The sequence below is a fragment of the Chrysoperla carnea genome, chromosome 1 (genome assembly GCF_905475395.1).
Source record: "Chrysoperla carnea chromosome 1, inChrCarn1.1, whole genome shotgun sequence".
NCBI lineage: Eukaryota > Metazoa > Arthropoda > Insecta > Neuroptera > Chrysopidae > Chrysoperla > Chrysoperla carnea.
In genome coordinates this window covers 98,430,733-98,453,891 of record NC_058337.1, presented here as the reverse complement: position 1 = coordinate 98,453,891, position 23,159 = coordinate 98,430,733, and the positions used below count along the sequence as shown (strand labels likewise).

General features: G+C 27.6%; 3 protein-coding genes across 7 annotated transcripts; 2 read left to right on the top strand and 1 right to left on the bottom strand.

Annotated features, from left to right (window-relative positions):
* The first annotated feature begins 1,762 nt into the window (after positions 1-1,762).
* On the top strand, positions 1,763-7,587 carry LOC123304853 (TBC1 domain family member 20). 2 transcript variants are annotated; one of them, XM_044886419.1, is made up of 6 exons: positions 1,763-2,144; positions 2,488-2,607; positions 3,845-4,089; positions 4,353-4,546; positions 5,209-5,535; positions 7,319-7,587. In XM_044886419.1, the coding sequence occupies exons 1-6, from the start codon at positions 1,874-1,876 to the stop codon at positions 7,551-7,553; spliced, it is 1,392 nt and encodes a 463-aa protein (XP_044742354.1). In that variant the 5' UTR covers positions 1,763-1,873; the 3' UTR covers positions 7,554-7,587. The 2 variants fall into 2 exon arrangements, with proteins under 2 accessions (XP_044742354.1, XP_044742359.1); XM_044886424.1 differs by lacking the exon at positions 7,319-7,587 and adding an exon at positions 6,935-7,067.
* A 6,207-nt stretch (positions 7,588-13,794) lies between these two features.
* On the bottom strand, positions 13,795-17,434 carry LOC123305180 (phospholipase A2 group XV-like). 2 transcript variants are annotated; one of them, XM_044886815.1, is made up of 5 exons: positions 16,916-17,434; positions 15,449-15,676; positions 15,215-15,386; positions 14,340-14,462; positions 13,795-14,278 (listed from the first exon to the last, which is right to left on the bottom strand). In XM_044886815.1, the coding sequence occupies exons 1-5, from the start codon at positions 17,370-17,372 to the stop codon at positions 14,002-14,004; spliced, it is 1,257 nt and encodes a 418-aa protein (XP_044742750.1). In that variant the 5' UTR covers positions 17,373-17,434; the 3' UTR covers positions 13,795-14,001. The 2 variants fall into 2 exon arrangements, with proteins under 2 accessions (XP_044742750.1, XP_044742751.1); XM_044886816.1 differs by having other exon boundaries at positions 13,795-14,233.
* A 3,799-nt stretch (positions 17,435-21,233) lies between these two features.
* LOC123305182 (heat shock factor-binding protein 1) lies at positions 21,234-22,513 on the top strand. Of its 3 annotated transcripts, none has more exons than XM_044886818.1 (2): positions 21,234-21,612; positions 21,699-22,513. In XM_044886818.1, exons 1-2 carry the CDS (start codon positions 21,504-21,506, stop codon positions 21,824-21,826), a joined length of 237 nt encoding a protein of 78 aa, XP_044742753.1. In that variant the 5' UTR covers positions 21,234-21,503; the 3' UTR covers positions 21,827-22,513. The 3 variants fall into 3 exon arrangements, with proteins under 3 accessions (XP_044742753.1, XP_044742754.1, XP_044742752.1); XM_044886819.1 differs by having other exon boundaries at positions 21,240-21,557; positions 21,671-22,513; XM_044886817.1 differs by having other exon boundaries at positions 21,285-21,605; positions 21,671-22,513.
* Positions 22,514-23,159: the final 646 nt, after the last annotated feature.

Here is a 23,159-nt window from a genome sequence, read left to right as displayed (position 1 = left end):
ATGTTGAACTTTCCAAAGTTCTTCTTTTCGTATATATTGGGTCCCAAGATGATATTGGTACTAAATATTCACCAGCTTCCTTCTTTATGTTCGTATCAGAATTAACAAATGTTACCAAATTTACTAGAGATGGACTCTCAGCTAAATGTGTACCATCACCAGGCACAGCTTTATCATGAATACTTTCCCATTTATTATTTGTTTGTTTTTTTAATTTTGTGCGTTGTTTTCTATCACGTATTATAGTCACATCTGAATCACTTCGTGGTAAAGAATTGAATTCGATTTGTGGAACGCATTGTTGTTGCAACTTTAGTAAACTTTCCAAATCGTTCATTAAACTTTTAGTTTTTGATTCATTATATAATGATTCGTTTGAATCAGACCAATCATCATAATCATCGAAAAAGTTATCGTCATTGTGTGTTAGAATATTGATTTTATCGATACTGTATAAGCCGGAAGCTTTTGCTTCGTCTATGATGGAATCAATTTCTTTATGTTCAACTACTTCTAACGTCATTTTTATGGAATTTCTTACTTGAAAATTTTTCCAATTATTTTTATATAGCCTACTTTAAATTATTAAATAGTTCTACCAAGATTTAATTAATAATTTAAAGTAGGCTATATAAAGAAAAATTAGTTAGAAGGATAGCAGTATCAAATTTTTAAAAGTGCCATTTATGTATTTGTGCTATTTATGTATTTGATACTACTGGCAGTAGCTCGGAAAAATAGGGTGTAAGGAGGGTCAAAATTCCACGGGCCCCCAACCGGGAAAGATTCCCGAACCGAGGAGGCCGTGAGCACAAAAGTATCCTAATACAAGTTAATCAGTATCAAGTCGGTATGCATTAACCACGCGATTGATATACACAGGTGCTTCGGTTTAGCCATGCTTTTAATGGGATCGAGTTATCACGGGTCTGCGTGATTTTAGCCCTTACGTTAGTCATGTGATTTAAGTATGATTGTTTTTGAATTTTATTCACGGGGTTAACGCGAAACAAAAAGATCGGAAATCCGTACCTAGGATGCATTTCATTTTTGGCATAAAAAGGTGTACACTTTAAAAAAAAAGCTAGGTCATGCATTTCCCGATTTCACTTTTTTTGAAATCTTTTGATTGATTTTTATTTGCTTTTGTTGTTGACGCTCAATTATTGTCATTTTGATATAACATTGTTATCCAAAGCCAATAAACGTAATAAATGAAGTAGCATATATTTTTGGTGCACATAGGTGCAGTCAATGCACCACCATATAGTTTTTCTATGTGCATCACGATACTACGAACACATAAAAAAAACTTTTAACAAAAAGAAAACCGGCTTCAAAAGAAAAACAGCTTTCAAATAAATAAAGAATCATCGAAATCGGTTGACGTGATATTGAGTTATTCGTCCTCTTGTCGTGCATACTTAATGCAAATTTAAGACTTTTATGGTTTTCTCATGGATGCCGTTGTCAGAACTAGACCAAAATGAAATGGGACCACACGGGAAGCCCCAGCTTTCAAATAGATAAAGAATCATCAAAATGGGTTCACCCAGTCAAAAGTTCTGAGGTAACAAACATAAAAAAATAAACAATACTATACAGTCGAATTGAGAACCTCCTTTTTTGGTTTGAAGTCGGTTAAAAAAGTAAAGTACAAAAAAAACGTAGAGATTACCAAAAAATTTGAAGTTGAACAAAGAATTACCAACCTAAAAATAATAAAAATGTGATTTGACAAATAAACTTGAAATAACAAAAATACATACACATATGTTATGAGAAATCAAGCTGTCACCTGATTTATCATTTCTTATGACATGAAAAATTTATTTCAATTTAAATTCAGCGTACAAAGAAATAAAATTATAAAATGGACAGCGATGAATTACGATGTCGAAAAGCTTCAGTTTCACCAGAGACAAGTTTAACTGAAAGTGAATATTCATTATTAGATGATGCTAGATCTACTAAAGATACTTTTAATGGAAATTTAGATTATAATAACACCAAAAATGGTACAGATATTGAAGTCAGTGATAATGAATCGAAAACAGTGTTAAAGAATTCGTCATCACCAAGTTTGTATTCATCTGCTGATGATGAAAATTCAAATGAACCTGCTGAATTAAATTTTAGGAAAGGTATTTTAATTTGTTTGTCATAAAATCAACCAACCAACTTAATTAATTCGCTTATCTGTTGATACTGTATAAAATGTTGCACTGTTTTGGCTTCCTAAAATCGTTTGTAAAATAATTTAATTGAAATTTTTTGCCATTCTGAAGTTCTATTCAATAATTTTGACCAATTTTTCCTAAACAGCAAATTTAGTTATGAATGTAATTAAATTATTATTGTCTTTCTAAGACTTTTAATACTTAGGTACTTATATTTTATGAATTTAATATTTCTTTTGTTTTACAAATGAATCATTTCTTATCCAAAATAAGTATTTTTATAAAATTTTTGAAACATAATTTATAGGCCCTGAAAATATAAATGAAAAACGAAAACGTGAAGAAATTCAAAATGCATTACTCGATACCAATTACGGATTGGAGAATTGGAGAAATTTAGCGAAATCCGAATATGGTTTGATTGATGGTGAGTAATAAAAGGATGTCTGACACAGATATTTTATTTTTTTTTTATATTTGATAATAATTTTGCATTGTAAAAAATAGACACAGTGAAAATTGAGGATTGAAGTTATGAGTTTGAAAAATATGCAATAGGGAATATTCATGAAATTTAAATTTGGTTAAAATATTTTTCTTCCGTAACTTTAATGACTGGGCATTTCAACTAAACCATTATTTTAGTAATTAATATATTTTTAATTACTTAATTAATTAATAAAAGTACAAATTCAGTAAGGGAATTTAAAAATTTCCAAAACGGAAATTCAAATTTATATACGGACGTGACATCAAAGTACGGGCTTGTCAAATTTGTTGACATACTGTATGATATTAATTACTTACATTTTATATGGTATTTCATTAAATTATACTATTCTACGGCTTTTTATTAGAAAGCTTAATAATAGCGAGTGTAAATTCTGTGTTGTAAATTCATGTTTTTAAAGTGTAAATTATACATTGAACTGTCACCAATTGACAGATCACGTACTTATACGTCATCGACAGAGAGCGCCAACAAACTGCGTTTAAATATCTCAAAATTATAATGTATTTTAAATATTTTTTTACACTTAAATACAACATTTTTAAGCAGTATTTATATTTTTTACTATGTTATAACGGTGTAAACAATGAATTAAAAATATAAAAAAAATACATGAATATTCCTTATTCTGTTTCAAATTCCTTCTTTAATTAATTTATTTACGTACTTACATATATAAAAAATGTGTCAAGTAACATTATTTTGTTATAACTCTAAATATATTATAATATATTTATATACCTTGCAATAACTATAATTTACAAATTGTTCGATCTCGAATCACGCTACTTCATACAGAGAACGTAGATTACGAAATCGAAAAAAAAATCTATCCGCCGAACGGCGTACACCGCACTACAAGCAAGTTTTCTGAGCTTTTCTCAGAAACTATCAGATCTACAAAAATGAAGGTTGGTATGTAGCTTGGAATTGTTGGTCTATAGTACCTAGTTATATCAACCACATCTGATAATGATAAGAGAGTAAACAAAAAAATTCCATTTATCAGGAAAAAAAAAATAATTAAAATCGATTAAAATGGCCAATCTTTTATACATCGTAAGAAAATTAAAAAGGTTGGTGCCTTTTGAGACCCCATTAAGAAAATTAAATGAGATTCATAAATTTTCATTCAAAAATTTTTCTTGAACAGATGATTTTCGAAAAGAAATATGGCCAAAATTATTAGAAATTAAATGGGATCCAACAGAAATACCGCCTAGTTTAGAAGAATTATCTGTTCATAGTGAATATAATCAAGTAATACTTGATGTAAATCGATCGTTAAAACGATTTCCACCGGGGATCCCCTATGAACAACGAGTGGCCTTACAAGATCAACTAACTGTATTAATACTTAGAGTTATTATGAAGTATCCAGATCTAAGATATTATCAAGTAAGTGATTATTTTAAGACTTTATCGGGCGCAATGCATCTATTAGATTTTTTCTATTCTATTAGATTAGACCATAAACATAACCGCTTTTATGAAAGGGAAGATACATGAAAACGTAAGTGTCTCAATCTAGTTTAAGAAAAAGTAACTTGAGAATTACACACCGATAATGTGTGAGATCTTGAGATGAATTGCGCCCGTTGAGGGATAAGAATACCCTTTTAAAATTGTTGAGTAACTAGACAAATCTGTGCATTTTTTAGGGATACCACGATGTTGCTATCACATTTTTATTAGTAGTAGGTGAAGTCATTGCTTTTAGAATAATGGAACGACTTAGTGCTGATCATTTACGTGAATGTATGGAACCAACTATGGAAAAAACATCTTATAGACTTAATTTTATATATCCAATTATTGAAAGGGAACATCACACCCTTTATGAATATTTGGAAAGGTAATATTGTATACAATTTATTTTTTCAGATTTGTTTCAATACTTCCAATACTCAATTTTCAATTCTTCCCGATTAATCATCGTTAGTTTATTTTACTTGAAGCAGGTTAAATTCAATGACTAATTCTATGTCTAATTAATTAATGGCGTTAATAAATTAATTTAAGGCGTATGCTTATATGAATTTTTTTGTTTATTTTACGCTAGCAAGAGCGTGTAATTCTGTAAAGTCCTATGTATTCAGGATGTTTCAAAAATCAGAGACCCCCCTAATAGCGCGTGTACAATGCTTTTTTTTTATTTATAATGAATTTTTCCATAGAATGCCGGTTTTTTATACAATGCCCTGATTTTTGTTAAGCCCCGATTATCGTGAAAAAGGGTGGAATCAAATTATTTTTATATCAGATGGGTCATTGGGTTGATGTAATTATTTTTTTACATTTCCTCTAATCTAAAACTTTTTTGTTTCAACCCTTTTTTTTTTTACCAAAATCTGGTTTTTAAATAATTGAAACACAGGATATATATAAGTTCACAAAGATATACTCAACATAGTAAATTTAATCGTGAAAATGATTGTTCCACTGTGCTTTCACCTCCCTCTATGTATTAAATTGATAATATTTTTGTGTCATAAAATGAATGTTATTTTTTTTTAGATCATCAGTGGGAACAATGTTTGCTTTGCCATGGTATTTAACATGGTTTGGTCATTCATTGAATCATTATAAAGATGTGGTCCGATTGTATGATTATTTCTTAGCATCGCCACCATTATCACCATTATATGTGTCAGCTGCTTTAGTAATTGAACGTGCTGATGATATATTTAAAAGTGATTGTGATATGGCTAGTGTACATTGTTTGTTGAACGCAATCCCGGATAATTTACCATTTGAAAAGATATTAGAGAACGCAACGGCATATTACAAACTATATCCACCTGAAGAAATTGAAAAAGATGTACAAAGGCGTATTCAAAATGAGTATGTTATTAATTTTTTGTTTACTTTTGTTAAAATTAACATTTACCACTGAGGAAATTCTTTACCCAAGAGATTTATTGCTTTAAATATTAATTAGTTACCTGCAGGTTATAATGAGCATCAAAACTGCATGTGAGGATAAGCAATGCTGATCAATCCCTTCAATTTATCCTAACCTATTCGCTGCGCTAAGAACCTCTAGATAACACTGTTTTGGTATTATAATTATTTTCGAAGATAATTTAGATATTTATTGCTCAAATTTTCTAGATCAATTTTCGTATTATATAAATATGTATTTTTCATAAATACGTATTTCAACTGCCATGTACTCATCATCAGTATGAATTAATTAATCTTTTAACACAAGGGTATATCATACAAAATCAATTTACAATCTTGATACGTTCGCAATGGCTGTCTGTAGAGAACTAAATTGTTATTACCACAGCATCTATTACGACACATTTTCATTGTCGCTTCCATGGAAACCATATTCTATTTTTGTTTTTCGCACAGCCACCTTAGATATAAGATAATGATCATCGGCATTGAAAAAAATTTTTTAGTTTTTAGTTTTTTAGTTTTTTTAAACAATCCATTACAACGATATGTTTTTATTTTTTTAAATGAAAATATACATCCTTTCAAAGAAAATGGGACGCAACGATTCAAAAAAATTATTATTTTACAATCAGCTTAAAAAAGGGATGATTTTTTCCAAAAATGTTGTGAATATCTCAAAAACTATTCAACTTTTTTGAAAAAATAATTTCTACTTGTTTATAAAAAAAAATAAACGTATACTCAAAATTTCATATTTTTTTGAATTTTTTTTTTTTTTAAAAAAAACGAAGAAATTAGTTTTTTACATTTTACTCGTTAAATTTGAGGTTAGGTCAAAAAATGAATCGTACAAATGCTATAGATTTTTTAATTATCTACAACTTTCTTATTTGACTTTTTTCTCTAAAATCAATACTATAGCCACAAATGGCAAAAAACACTGTTCATTCCTTTCAACCCCTTCAGGCTAAATTCACCTGTTTTAATTATTTTTCTCGAGTTATATATGTATATACCTTTTGCTACACGAAAAAATGGGCCGATCTTGCAACGAATTTTTTTCTTAATAAAATATAATTTAATTTATCTAATATAATAAAAGTCATACAAAGAAAAATTATTTGATAATATCGCGTGTTTTAGCTTAATCTTTAAATTACTAACAACTTTTGCATTTCACTATTTTGCTTGTACGTTTTTCAAAATAAAATTGAAATTATAAATTATAAGCTTTAATAATGCATTTACAAATTTGTATAATAACTTTTATTTTAAGTGATGTGTGTTAAGTTTTATTGAACAAACAAATGACAATTTTTAATTACTTTAATAGGGGTAATAATACCGCAGTGCCCACAGTTGTTGAAATGGATGATTTGGGAAGTTTTGTAGTCGTTTCGTTCATCAACAATTCGTATACGATCATAAGCTCGAACTAGTAGTTATTAATTTATTGTTGTTTCCTCATTTATAATCTTATGTTTGTTTATATTTATTAAAAGAAATTGTATAATTTGTTCAATAAAATAATTCTCGTTTTATTTTGACTTTTTATTTTTATTTTATTTCAAAATTTCAGAATCTTTTAATAATTATACTCAATTTTAAAATTTGAATTAAAATGGAAAATGATTCAACGTTTAAAGAACTACTAAATAAAATTTAATCTCGAATTATTTTTATTAACTAAAAATAGATGTTTTCTCTTATTTTATAGAATGGAAGCACGAAAACGTGATGAAGATTTGGCAAGGCGACGTCGATTACAACGAATACAACCCCAACATCCAAATCGTATATTCCTACGTCAATTTGAACGTTTCATTCCAATATGGGTACCTAGAAATCGTGCTGTACGATATCGTGTTTTCATTGCAACAGCAACTCTATCTATTGCGTTTTTAGCATATTTACGAAGTAATGATTCATATTTGTGGTTCTTTAATAGATAGTAACTACTATTTTTGTTAACGATTGAAATGTTTTAAGGTCTTTAATTTAAAGTTTAATTTTATTTTTAAACTTTAATTGTGTAATGTGTTCAAGGTTTATATATACATTACAAGATTATCTTTTACAATATATTATTATATTTATAGTTCCAATCTTACTTCAAAAACAAATTGCATATTAATAATAAGGTATTTTCATATCCTATTTTTTTTTTTAAATAGAATTTCTTGTCTATCAATCATGTATTCAATTGAAGGAAAAAAAATTGGAAATTTAATACACAAAATTGTTTTCTTTTGTTCATAAAAAACTATTTATATTTGTTTAAAATTCGAATAAGGACAAGATAATTATGTTAAGAACATCTAGTTTTAATTTTAGATGGACTAGTTATCTTAAATACTTTCTGATCGTTTTGAAAATTTTCGAAAAAATTCATATTATTTTCAAAAATGTAAAAAAATTAAAGTATTTATAAACTTAACAAAATGGTCCACAAATTTAAAAATTAACGCTTTTTTATCAAATGCTCATTCGCGAAACAATTAAAAAAACTTCCATCATGAATAAATTCGATTTTAGAGTAAATAAAAGTATCATCTCATTGTCTGCTTTTTCAAAGCGAGAATTTCAAGCAATTTGATAGTAAAAATTTATTTTAGGATACTTAATATAATAAGTAACATTTAAATAATGTAAATAAACCTTGATTTGTGATTGTGTTATTTTTTTACCTCTCTATTTTATTCATTTAAATTATGTTCTTGTTAATTTTTATTCATAAATGTAGGAAACTTGCATTTAATCAGTTTGACAAAGGAGATAATTATTGAAATTAAATCATAATTATTTTGAAATAACCCCATGAATAATTTAAGAACATTGTTCGAAAATTTATTTATTTTGTAAATTATGTTTGTAAAAATTTAATAATGTGATATTTTGAACATAAATGTAGAAAGTGTTCTATTTTAAATGATGTACTAGTCTTCGTTTCTAAATTAAAACTAAAACATTAGTCAAATTAATGGCAACTTCAATTTTTAGCCATATTTTTCCCAAAAATATAGACTTATGCACTGTACATAAACATTCAATTCGAATAATTTACACTGGAAATTTGCTTTAATTGTATACTTAATGGTACGCTGATAAAAAAATTAATAAAAATATACCTTTAATGAAAATTAAATATTATTCATGTAAATTAAAAGGTATGAGCATTTGTAGCCTAACTAATATGAAAATAATTAATGAAATTTTATTTTGTAATTTGATAGACTTAAATATTTTTGAAACGAAAATCACTGTGATACAAGTAAATCGAATGCATTAATTAAAAATACACTTCTCCTTTTTATGAATAAATAGAAATATTTGAATGCAAGTTTCCCGTTATGCGAAAAATGTTTTCTAGCATGTAAGATAAAATTATTATTTTTTATAATATTTAATTTATATGTATAAAAAACTCCTTTTTGTATTAATTATTATTCGTTGTGTAACTGAATTTTTGGAATTCAAGTCACAAAGATGACAATTATGTTTTAAAACTATCTTTTTATAAAAAAAGTAATATATTTGTTACCTATATTTAAGATATTTTATATAAAAAATTCTACCCGTGTTTGTTATGATACACTAAAAAAATATGAGATGTTAAATATATTGAGCGATTCTCTTCTGATACCACATTTACACGCTAGTTCTTAAGCCGCAGTTGTTGATTCGATCTAAGACATCCTATATTTTCTTAAACCGGTGTAACTCGATCGATGTAGTTACAATCGCTTAAGAGATCGTAAACACGTAATCTTAACACCAGCGTTATTAAGCAGATTTTATTTCATTTTAATTCATCGCGTATAAACGTGATTTTATTCGAATCATAATCATTTTAAATAAGTTTTTTAATCAAGGTTTCTTAAACCGATGTAGCTATGTAACTAACTAACTTACACTCGCTTAAGAAATCACATGCATGAAATCTTACACCAGTGTTACTAAGCCTTAAACGATTCTACCCCATCTTATGAGACAGCGTGTAAACGTGGTCATATTATATTACTTATACTCTTATAATCTTGATTATATTTTTTATGAAGTAAAGACCTAAAATGACTGTTGTATCATCATTTTATTTGGCGAATTTAGAAAAAGGTCTATTCGAATTGTAATGAATAAAGAACTTTTGCCTAAATGGCACGCCGTTAGAAGAAACATTCCCACCTATAAATTAAAAGAAATGAATATTGTTTTTTGTCTGCAGTCACAAATTTGGATAATTGATAAATAGTAAATCGAAATCATTGCTGTTTTATACTCCATAGTATAGAATAATATTTCTTTCTGAATTCTACAGTGTCTAAATATCATTGGATCCAATGAAACGAGTTGATTTCTTGCGAAAATGTAAGAATATTGTTGCCTGGAAAAGAGGTATTAGTTTCTATTCCACCTACTGGTAGGCCCCAACTATAACTCAAATCATAAACGAGTTCTGATTGGTTTGCTTAAATGCTTTTATGTATTTTTTCCTTACTTTTTTTATATAGATTTTTGGAAACAAAAATTGGCAATAGTAAAAAAAGTCCTACATTCAAACAAGGAATCGAATAGATCCTCTTTTCGTTTGGTTCGGTGATTTGGACACATCCTGTACATTAAAAATCGGTCAGTGTTATTTAACATCTTAAGAGAAAATCAGCATTCGAACAATTGGAATTTAATATGTGATTAGTTTGTTTAATCTAAGAAGAATGGTAATACTACTTGAAACAAAAAAGGCTATAAATTTTTCCAATAATTTTATGATACTTTAAATTGTGATCACTTGAGTATTCATCATTCATTAAAAAAGTAAATTATGTCCGATTGCAAATTGTTTAACTTTATGGGAAATATAATATAAAAAACACAAATTTGTATTAGAAATTAATTTTCCAATTTTCAGGACTGCCGCTATATTACATTTTTTTCAAAAGGATAAAAATATTTTCCATAATTTTTTTTTTTTTAATTACGAATATCGCAAAGTGGTGTGAATTTCCCTAATTTTGTTAACTTTTTGGTTGGAGCTTTCGATTGTGGTTTTCCAGAAGTAAGTATAATATATTTATTTGACTTGGAATACCTACCAATTTTAACTAAACAACAGTATTTAATAGGAGATAATTTGCCGTTTACTGAAGTTCATTTATTTATACACGGAGTGGTAAAATTGAAGTTCAGTTGAAGAATGTAGTTTAAAAACTGCGTTGTTTATTCATGCTTTTGAAAAATATTCGATTGGTGCAAGACAAAATATAGTGATGTTTTGGGGAAATATTTATAATTCTACAATATTCATTATTCGTTGTGTGCAGAATTTAGCGCCACGCGTAGGAATATTTATAATTCTTATATCATTTCAATTATGTAATAATATTGCCTACATTTTTTAATACTTTTATTATTAATATATTTTTATTATTTATTAATCAATATTATGACATAAATTATGAAATCATTGTGTGAAGACTCAAATTGGTACTATAGTAGAATCTCAATAATTGGAAATAATAATAATTTATCTCGAATAAATAATAAAAGTTTTTCATATGATGCCGACTTAATTGGACACACCGTCAAGAAATAAACAATATTGTGCATATTTCTTAAAAAACTTTTTTTCGATAATGTGAAATTCATCGTTAAATCATAAATTGGACTTCACTCTGAGCAAATTGCATGCTGATAACGATGGCAGCCGCCATTGTACTGCCATTTGTGTTATCGACTGGTGAAAAATATCAAAAAATGCTCCTTCCTCTGTTTATTTCTATATTCAAAGTACGCAATTCAGAAATATGTTAAATTGAATGCGCCTGTATAGACACAGTCTTGAAAATTAGATTATTGTAAGCGAAAGCTAATTAAATTCCTAATTATTTAAATATTCAAGGATCTCATTTTCAATTATTCGATTATAAATTTTATGTATACAAGTATTTCTTATTATTACATGTAAAAAGAAACTATTCCTTTTCGAAACATTTGATTAAACGTCTGATGCCAAGAGATACTTAATTATTCATTACCATTTGTTACTTTACTATGAGTTACTATTTACTATTAGTTCACTAATAATTTTTTTTAAAATTATTATTATGTTTTAAAGAAATGCCTTATATATATTTGTTATGTAATGAATTACACTGTAAAAAAATATAGCTTATTTAGAAATATAATATTTTGATTTAGAATAATTCTTTCAAATCTTTTACAAATCATCTTAATAAAATATCGTTTTTATACCCACTAGAGCTTTATTTACGTGGGTAAGATTATTTTCCGCTTTTATGACAGTGCCAAATAGATGAAATGTCCTCAAATATTTTTACGGTAATATAGTTACATGAATATATGAAATATATCAAGGTATACTAAGTTTTTAGTCCCAAGTTTGTAACGCTTAAAATATTGATTGCTACAATAAAATTTTGGTATAGATGTTTTTTTACATATAATCCATTTCCGGTTGTCCGTCTGAATGTCTGTCAGCCGCCCATCTGTGGACACGATAACTCAAAAACGAAAAGAATCAAGATTAATTTATACAGCGTGTCAGGTTCATAAATAAGCAACTTAGGTGAATTGGGTCTTGGATCCGTAGGAACCATCTTATAAACCGTTAAAGATAGAATAAAAGTTTAAGAAATGTTCCTTATTAAAAAATTCAAAAACTTTTGTTTGAAACATTTTTTCGTAAACTTCACTATTAACCTGTGAGGGTGCAAATTAGATAGGAAACATAATTAAATATACAGTGACATTATATTTGACCTGATGTGATTATGAAAAATGGTACCTAGAGAATTTTAATTATTACTCTTTCACCCCCACCCATCCCATCTTTGAAATTTCAAATGGAACTTTCCTTTGTGACATTTCATTTAAAAAGGCATCAAGTTATCTATTTAACCATGATAAAAAATTAAATCGATCGGTTGGTTCTCAAACTTGATTACACAGAAGAAAAAGGGTCTAGATTCAATTATCCTCTGAGTAGTCTATTTTGAGAACCAATGGATCGATTTCTTTTTTTTATCATGGTTAAAGAGAGAATTTTATGCACTTTCAAATGAGGTATCACAAACTAGGAAGTGCCATTTGAAATTTCAAAGTTGGGGTGGGTGGTGGTGAAGGAATGATACCTAAAATTTTCTAATTACCATTTTTGAACTTTCCCGTCGTTACTTAAATCGGCGTTACTTGTTACCTTCACTTATAATTTGCTTATCTTGTCTACAATAAAAGAAAAATATTATCTTCTTAAAAAACCACTTAATTAAAAAATATAATTTAATTTTTTATTGTACAAACAATTTTTGTGGATAAAATACAAAAAAAAAAATATAATTAATATTTAATATAATAATTAATTTGAGCTACTTATTCAAAATGATATCGATATAAATTATTAAAAATTAAAAATTTTAATTTTGTCAAATATTTAAATACACCTATCACATTACTGGGGAGAAATTATTTTGTAAACTTTTGATAAAATGGTAGTGATATGATTTAGATAATTATTTATGTACTTATTAATAATGTTTAATACTTAGGCATAATTAGTTACAGCTGAATTATGATTTAATAATCGTGGACTAGGTCAAATGATTTTTTTTAATCTCAAATATTTGAAACAATAATCTACATTTTGATAATTAATTATTTTATGTACAGACAGCTAGCTACAAACATAAATGATTGGGCATTTATCACATTGAATAAATATTGTAATAATAAATATAATGACCTTTTTAAAATTTTTATAAAAAATATTTATCATTCATTAATTTTACAATTTTATAGAATGTCTGTCAATAATGTTTACTTAAAAGAGCATATTATTCTAGAACTATCCTTTCAAATTAAATTAATAAAAATCAATTAAGAGGGTAGGGGGGCCCTCTTACTTTTATGACATTAAATATTAGATAATATAACTATAACTATTGTTGTATAGTTCTAAATTAGCTTATTAATCTAAAACAAATTAGTTTAACATTGTAAAACATTGAAAAAAGCTTTTATTTCAGTTTAAGTGAAACAATTTTAGCTCAAGAAACTAAATTTTCTCATATAAGTAACTAATAATGTTACTTAGAATTCACAGATTTTTGAGAGAGCTGAAAGTATTAAGAGACTTGATAAACATTTTAAATCCAATATAATCACTATTGTAATTAATAATGCTGTCTATAAATGTTTTTAAGTCTGTATAAGTTTTTAATTTATAGCTGCCAAGCAATGTTATGCCCAATCATTAGAGAAACATGCACACAATTTATTCAGGAAAATAATATCTTGTCAAACTTAAAATTAATATCATGATTCAGTCTAGTAAATTCTTTAAAGATTTGAAAGAGAGATCGGTCTAATTAAACAAAATGACTAATTTTATGAATATCCGATTTTAGTTACCAACTGCGTAATATACGACAAGACATTTGGATTACTTAATATAAGCATATGTTCAGCGTTAGGAAACTTTTGAGAATAAACTCGTTGACTTTGTTTATCTTTCCAAAATTTACATGCTTCCAATGATCGCAAATTTACCGTGCCATCACCATCTCCATTAATTAATGTCGGTGATCCATCTAGTACTGTAGATTTTTTATAATTCAGCCTAAAAAATTTAGACAATACTTGTTTTTTTGGTTTGTATACAAGTCTAAAAAAGTTAACGTAAGTTTTACGTTTGAATGAAACGTAATTTGTCTTATTTAATTTACCTTTCAACGGTTGGTAAGTTTGAACCATATAAACAGTGAACTTCTACACCTGGTGCAGCAAAGTTTAAGGTATAATTTTGGGTGTCTTTTCTCATTTCCCAACCTACTGGATATTGTAAATCTCTGGAAATGAATTAAAAAATTTAACATTTAAATAAAATTGTTCTTTATACATCGTTATCCAGTCCTTAGAAAGGATGTTCACGTACGCAACTCATATCAATTGTTAAAATTCTTTCCAACAAAAATTATAACCTGTACTAATCTCAAATTACAGAGACAAGAACATATTATTTTAATGCAATTTAATTAATTAGTTCTAAGTTATAATTTCCTGTAATATATACAGGTTGCCTATAAATTTATGTCCATAACTTTACAAATAAACTCTTGGCATCGTAAAATTAAGAAATTTCACATGGATATGGGTCCGGAAACACAAAATTTGGGTATCATTTCAGAATTGTGCTGAATTTGTTGGGTTTTTGAAACATAACAAAACCGAGCAAAAAATGCTGGTATTTTAATGGAAATTATATTTTTTGTCATATATTGTTTTTGCTCTGCGAAGTAGGCGGGTAACTGTTTGCATATTAATAAAAATTAATGGAATTCAATAAATATTTACTGGTGTAGAGAGACTAAATAATTCACTGATATGAAAATAGTTGATTTATCCACACAGCTTAGTAGAGTTTAACCAAATAGTGATTGATTTCAAAAAACTTTTGTTATTCAAGGTTATTATGTTTGAATAACTTCATTATTCAACGAAACAAATGAATGAAAATTATCGAGCTAAGATAGAATTATTGTGAAGAAATTCAAAAATTGATATGAGTGGCGTTTAGCTCGAATTTCATGGACTTTCATACTTGAAAAATTCTTCATAATCATTAACTGTATAATTTTTTGTTTCAGTTTGCACTAAAACTTCGTTCTCTTTCCAAAATAGACTAGATGGAAGTAACCATGATAAACTTGGTGATGTAATTTGTTCCTCTCGCAAAATTTTCTGCCGAAGCATAAATGCACCTAAATCATCACCTAAAAAAATTTTTTTACTTTTAATTAATTGTACTTAAAATGTACGAAAAAAAACTATTTACCAATTGCAAATACTTTAATAGCTTTCACAGATCCACCCCAAGCACCAGCTAAAGTGACAAACGTTTTAATATATTTATCTTTCCACGCTTGTTCTTGGGAGTGTAGGAATATTAAAAATAATGGTGCTCCCATTGAATGTGCAATAATAATCACTGATTGTTTATTATTTAATATATAAGTTTCTTCAATCAAACTTTTTAATTGTTTGAAATAATCTCCCAATTCATCTAAAAATATATTAAAAAATGTTTTATATCTTAATTTCATCTATCTTATAAAGGATTTTTCATTTAAAATAATAGAAATTTAAAAAGCCGGACAAATCGGAATGGACTTACACACCCCCATGCGCGTTTATAAGTGAGACTCAGCGCCTGCCAGATATACACGAAAATTATGTTTATATTCCCTGTACTTTAGGTAAGAACGTTGGGTGTTAAAAACCTTCATTGACGATGTCATAAGCATTATAATAATCGCGTGTGAGGGTGTGTTAGACCCTTCCAATATGCCGGGCATTTCAAATATTGTTATACATTTTTTGTCTAAGTACTATGTAAAAATTTTAGCTTTAACGCATGCGCAGGCTTTTAATCTATTAATAAGAAAGGTGGGAAAACCCAGACTGGCAACATGTGTCAATATCTACATAACAAAAATTCTCGAAAAGAGTAAGAAGTAATATAGTTTATTATTTAACAGAAAATTTTTATTGAACATATCTTTTACTAATAAAAATAATACTTGATTGCAAATTTTTAAATCGAAATTCCAAATTTTATGCTCTGTTTGTTCCAAGTACTACTGGGGAAATTATTTTTATGTGCGACAACCAATGAGTTGAAAAAGAACTACAATAACAGGATTATATTTTATCTATGATAACAGGCTTAAACTGGATTTCAGTAAGCGTAGAATGGAGACCGTTATCTTGATCATTTTTGGAATACAAAATTATCTCGTTACCTCAATCTTATTATTTTCATTTTTAAAGCCATTGTTGACCCAATATTGAGGAATAAGATTTTATTTGTAGAATATATCACTTGTTCAGACTATCTTAAACTAATTCTTACCCAGATATCGAACTCAAAATTTTAGAATATTATTGAGATAAAAGATGTTTAAAATGAAATGAACCAAATTTACTCATTCTCGAATATTTCTTCAAAAATACTAAACGATATTACAAAGGTTGTTTACCATAAAAATATTGATAAATTTAACTACTGGAAAATTGTATTTGATATTACGAATAACCAATATTTTGGTTTTTTTTAAACAAACGTATTTTTCCGAATATTCTAGAATTTTTGACTAAAAATATTATACATATGTATGAACAAAAGACCACATGTTATCTTAATATATTCTACGCGTATAAAGATAAAGAATATTGTAAAATATGAAACACGGGATATCGTAATCTCCCCTATAATATTTTTAAAATTTAATTAATAACTTACTAGGTCCTTTTCGAAAATCATAAGGAGCTCCACGAAGTGAAACGTTTCGTACATATCCATGATCTTGAACTAAAATATTACCAATATCCTTAAAATAAGCACCTGCTGACGCATGACTTGGATCTATCCATTCGACAACTTCAGAACTGCCGAAACCAGGTATTCGTATATCAACACCTGGTGAATTTTTTGTGGTTCTGGTAGTATTATCATATGTTAATTTTAAATTATCAATAAAACAATCTATCACAATCGGTACCAATAGTTCAATATTCAACCATATATTAGCATAATCACTCGTTTTTTCACATATGTAATGTACCACCGAGGTCTTATTTAATTTTGCTTCCACTTGACTACCTCCATCACCTGGTACAAATATAATTGGATGTAAATTTTCACTAATGGTAAATGTAAAAACTGAGAAACTTATTAAAAATACGAAAATGGTATTCATTTTATACGCCACGTTTTAATACATAAATTTTCTACTCGCGTATGGACAATAGTTAGTTTTAATTAAATTTTTTTTTGTTAAAATCTATCCCATCTATTTATATAGCATTTATATACAAATCTCAGCTGATCTTTTGTTTTTGTATATCAAGCATGCGTATTTTAAAAATAAATATTTGAACCTTGAAAAGACAACTGAAAACAAACAATTGATTGAGTTAATTGTTGAAATACCATGTATAGACAGTGTTGATTACTCTATCACATCACACATATACCTACCTATACATGTCACACATACATAACTGATAATTCCATATTAATACATACTATAAGATTTGCATCTAATGTGTGACCTCGTGAGCAAATAGTGATGTTTAAAAATGTTTAAAACAAAAGTTGTTTATTTTTTGACAAGGAACATTTTTTATAATTAACCTTTTGTTCTATCTCTAACGGTTTACAAGATGGGTCCTACGGACCCAAGACGCAATTGACCTATATTGCTCATTTACGAACTCGACCTCACTTTTTACGTCCTGAGTACGCTATAAAAATTTCAGCTTGGTATCTTTTTTCGTTTTTGAGGTATCGTGTTGACAGGCAGACGGACAGACAACCGGAAATGGACTAATTAGATTATTCTATGAACACCTATACCAAAATTTTGTTCGTAGCATCAATATTTTTAAGCGTTACAAACTTGGGACTAAACTTAATATACTATGTATATTTCAAATATACATGGTATAAAAAACATCATATATCTATATTCGTTTGATAGTATACAAATAATTGATTTCAAATTATTGTTACAGTTGTTTTTTTTCAAAAAAGAAAGATAATACTTTGAACAAAACAAAATTTATTGTTTTTGAATTCATGTAATATATTCACCCATGTAGGAGCATTTATTATTTAACAGAAAAAAATTGTTACACATAAATGCTACCATACATTATTGCATTCGATCTATTATGTGAATATGCTAAATGCTAAGCTGTTTTCAGATTGACTATATTTTCTTATTTTTTTAATATTTTTGATTATTTACCTTAAAAATATGGTGATGACGCTCTTGAAACAGCAAAATAAATTTTATTTACGTCATATTTTGACCTTAAAAATTGTTATAATAACAAATATCTGGTTTGAAAAACATTTTAGTATAGGTACCTATACCTAACTATAACGTAATAAAAACTGCAGAAAATAATTATAAATATGAGAAGAATAATAAAACTTTTAAAAGTAAATAAATTCTTGTTAGCTGAAAAACCTGTTTTATTATGGATCGAATATATATGGTGGGAGAAAAAACATCAAAATAAAGAGATTTTTCTTTGTTATTTCGGTATTTATTTTTCCATTGAGATCGAGTCATGGAAAACAAAGAAAAACGAGAGATTTCGTGGCACCCGGTAGGAACTATGCTCCTTTCGTACAAATAACTGTATTAGTAATTCATTATGAATATTTTTTTTTTGTGGTACGCTACCTTGCAGGTTTAGTGAATTAGTTTCTTTTAATTGCTTTTTTTTTCTCTCTCGGTTCTCTTTTCTTGCACGATACTGTTTGCATATCTGTGCATTGATAATTCTGAAAATTTAAAGTATTAATTTAAGAAGTCAAATACTTGTTTTATTGTTTTAAGAATTAAATATTATAGCTAATTATATATGAATAATTATAAACAAAAACTTGAAATACTTTTGAAAGTCGCAAAAGCTATAATCCAAATTTTTCTTTTAAAGTCAAGGAAAATTTATTAAGATTGAAATTAAAAGTTATTATTTATGTGGTCTAATCAATCGTTGTATTCTAGGATATGGCGCGTCAAAAACTTCATGAACTGTAACTCACTGCCGCGTAGTAAATAAGCTCCTGATTATAACGTACGAATGTATAGAAAAAAACAACATTAAGCATGCATAGCGATTTTGTCAATGTAGTTAGTGCACGCCCACTAGCAAACGAATCACGTTTACCCCTTTTTGAGGAGAGGGGAAAACATGTCTACCAGTATTGTGCGGTCGTTATGGAAGTTATTTGGCAAGCGACAGAAGTTTTTACAGAAGTTTAGGATCTACTTTTTTCGGTTTATTTCAACCCTGGTTTATAAAAAGGGCCCACCTTTATCCCCAATTTCTACACCCCTCTGTATCTAGAAAATGGCCGTTATATATGTATGGCCATATATATGTCCTATGAGAGAAAATGCTCCACATCAACCCAGGAGCTTATTCACCACGCGACAGAACGTTAGGTTTCATGGAATTTTTGACGCGTCATATCCTAGAATTTTGTTTTAATTAGAAATTTATTTTTAGCATGAACTTTTACTTTCATTAATATTAGCAGAAAAAGAAAAATCGGAAATTCAAAATAATTAATTTATATCAAATTAAGTTATGTGTTCTAATAATTATTTTTCTAAAAATTATTATTCAACCATTTATTCCACTTGTGACCAACTCGGGATCAACTGAATAAGCGTTTAATAAGTTAAGTATTTTTAACTTGGGATGCTTGGTATTTTTGGTTCATATGGCTAACAGTAATTATCAATTGATTACATGATTAATGGCTGACCAATTACTCACACCTGGCGATCAATTACTAAAATTTATTGACCAATTGTGACCCTTTCCTAACCAATTGAAATCACGATGGCCTTGAAAAACTCCTAAAAGAAATGGCAGTATTGCTGACCAATTAGTCATAATTACTGACTAATTGTGATCAATTGGGATGACTTTCAAACCCCAGATATCGCAACTTGGGTTGATAAAAAAATAGTGCTCGACTTTAAAATTTTAAGCTTATAATAGAAATGGAAGTATTTCTGACCAAATGACACTTAGATGTGTGACCAATACAGAGACACTTAAATGTGGGAGGTATCAAATTATACAATAATATATATACGGGGGGGATGCAATTGTCTATTAGTATTAGTGCATACACTGCAGACACATAATGTCTTAGGATAACACAATCAAGGCTGCTTTATCAAAATTGTTTTGTTTTGCTATGACAGTGTTATCTATTACACAATTTAATGTCCCCCGTATCTATATTATTGTATAATTTGATACCTCCTACATCTAAGTGTCTCTGTATTGGTGAAATAATTTGATAAATATGTATTATTTTTTTGTTTTCTTTATAAATAACGACAACAAAATTTTTTTTTAGTATTCGCTACCCAATTAAATCATATTATTTAATACAATAAATTATTGTTTTATGATAGTCCCCTCTATATTCCAAAGGGACAGCTACTAATTTAATAAGTTTGATAAGTCTGTGAATTCACAAATCCTTCTATTTTTCCCACACCCACATCTCCCGAATGAGGCCTCAGATCGAAATTTGGTAAAGAGCTGTTTTATTTGTCTTGATAAGCTTAATTTACTGGTATATTTTCTGATATCAATAACAGAACATCCTGTATAACATTCTAGCACATTTCTAGAAATGCTAAAAAGGTGCTATTTTGGCATTCGACGTGAAATTTTACAAACAATAGGAAAGGCCCTTCCATTACCCATTTCTAATCATGCTGGTAAATTACTTCAACATAACGAAGTAGTATTTTAAACTTTAATCCCCCCTCCTCCCCCGAAAAAATGGGAAAAACACCCCTAGTAATACCTTTTCTACATTATGAGATCTAAAATTCACCTCATGTAATAGCAACAGTTTTATTTACCATCATTCTTTACTCTTTGCGCTACAAATGTAATGCTAAACCACTTTCCTTTCATTTAGGACAATTGTAAACATTTAGGTTATAAATAATAAAAATATACTATAAATAACTAAATCAATATTTGGAAGAAGAGTTAATTTGTTATGATAGTAAGCACATTTTTTTAGAATATATTATGCAACTCAGTACCAGTCACACACGAATATTTGTAATGAGAATTTTCGATCAAACAATTTTCGAGATTGGTGGTACATGTATGTCGTTCACTCGCTCTTAATAATATAGTAGACGCACGCCACTGGTTATTGTAACATTATTGAAACTTCATACAAATTAGTTGTCAGAAGTTTATTAGTAGAATTTATATTTTTTGTATACTAACCTAACGAAAATATAATTTAATTTAATTTTAAAATAATGGCTGATGTTAAACCAACTGAAATAAATAACGAAGATGTACAAAACTATACTGTGAGTAGTACTAATGATCCAAAAAATATGCAAGAACTTACACAATACGTAAGTGGTAACAAAGGTTTTGAGTTTATTCACTTTATTTTTGAGTAATCTTAAAAAATTTTTAGGTCCAAACATTATTACAAACAATGCAAGATAAATTTCAAACAATGTCGGATCAAATTATAAATCGAATTGATGAGATGGGTAACCGGATTGATGATTTAGAGAAGAACATTGCGGATTTGATGACACAAGCGGGTGTAGAAGGTCCTGATAAGTAAAAAAATGAATGATTAAGTGATTGCAATAAATTTTCTTTATTTATATTCGTTTCATTCCCAAGTATTCGTTGTTTTTAATTTTTGTTAAATTCAAACATCATTATTATAATTCGAAAAATATCTTGAAAAAAGGGACAGGAAATTAACTCAAAATGCCCAAAAGTGTAAATAATTTTTAATAAGAAATTCTCAAATCATAAAAATATCACTAATTCAGTGCAAAAATAACCTTTTAAACAAGGCAGACCGTAAAAAATATTCTAAATTATCTCGCAAGAACCGTTAAAAAAAATCCGTAATTTTCGTTATATAGGTATAACCAACTAATCAAGTTTATATTAAGGAATGTAAAAGGATCTATAGAATTGTCATGGCAAAATCACAGGTTATAATATTTCAATTTAACGAACCATTTATTTCTTCAAACTATTACTTTAGAATATTCTATACAGTATTTTCTTATTAAAACATTGTTTTTGTTTTTGAGTAAGTTTTCGAGTACTAATTCACTTATTTACGCCAAAATAAATACTATTCGAATACTATTATTAATACTTATACGAAATAAGGCCATATATATGATCTAATTTTAAATATGTATTACTATTATGTCGTAAAAACATTCATAACTCATTAATTTTCATCAAATTAATTGTAACTTACAAGAATAAAAGAGTTTTTATTATATTTTGTTCATTATTATTTGTATATTAATTTTTAATTATTGTATGGATTTTGTCTCCCACAGTTTTTATTTATCAAGTTTTAAAACCTTCTTTTTCTATGTATCAAGTTGATCACATCTGATAATTATGATTATTATATGTTAGTCATACATTAGACTAGCCTGACTTATCGATTAAAAATAGAAATTTTAATATTTCATTTCATCTAGCATTCAAAATAATAAGTTTGCATTTGCTCAGCAAGGTTGGCAGAAAATTTTCATTTAATCCTTCTCATCTCTGCAAAAAAATTAAAGAAAAATTCTGAAATGTCGCCTAATCATCAGAAAAATATTTTTCTGGTTAAATTACCTCTAGTTTACCTATATCTAAAAGTTACCTACCTACGTTTTAAGCACTAAATAAAAAGAAAAAAAAGTTTTTTGGGTTTGTAAGCTCTCACAAAATACTTTGAATACTTTATAGTTGCATATTTTGTCAGTACAAAGAATCATCAACGTATTATTGAGGGCTTAAAAACCCAAAACACCCCTTTTGGTATTTGTTATGCTCGTTTAAAGCTCATAAATAACGCGTAAATCGTCCAAAAGTAGTCTTATTGTTAGTGTTATATGTGATTTCACAAAGCACAAGTATAGTATACCCTG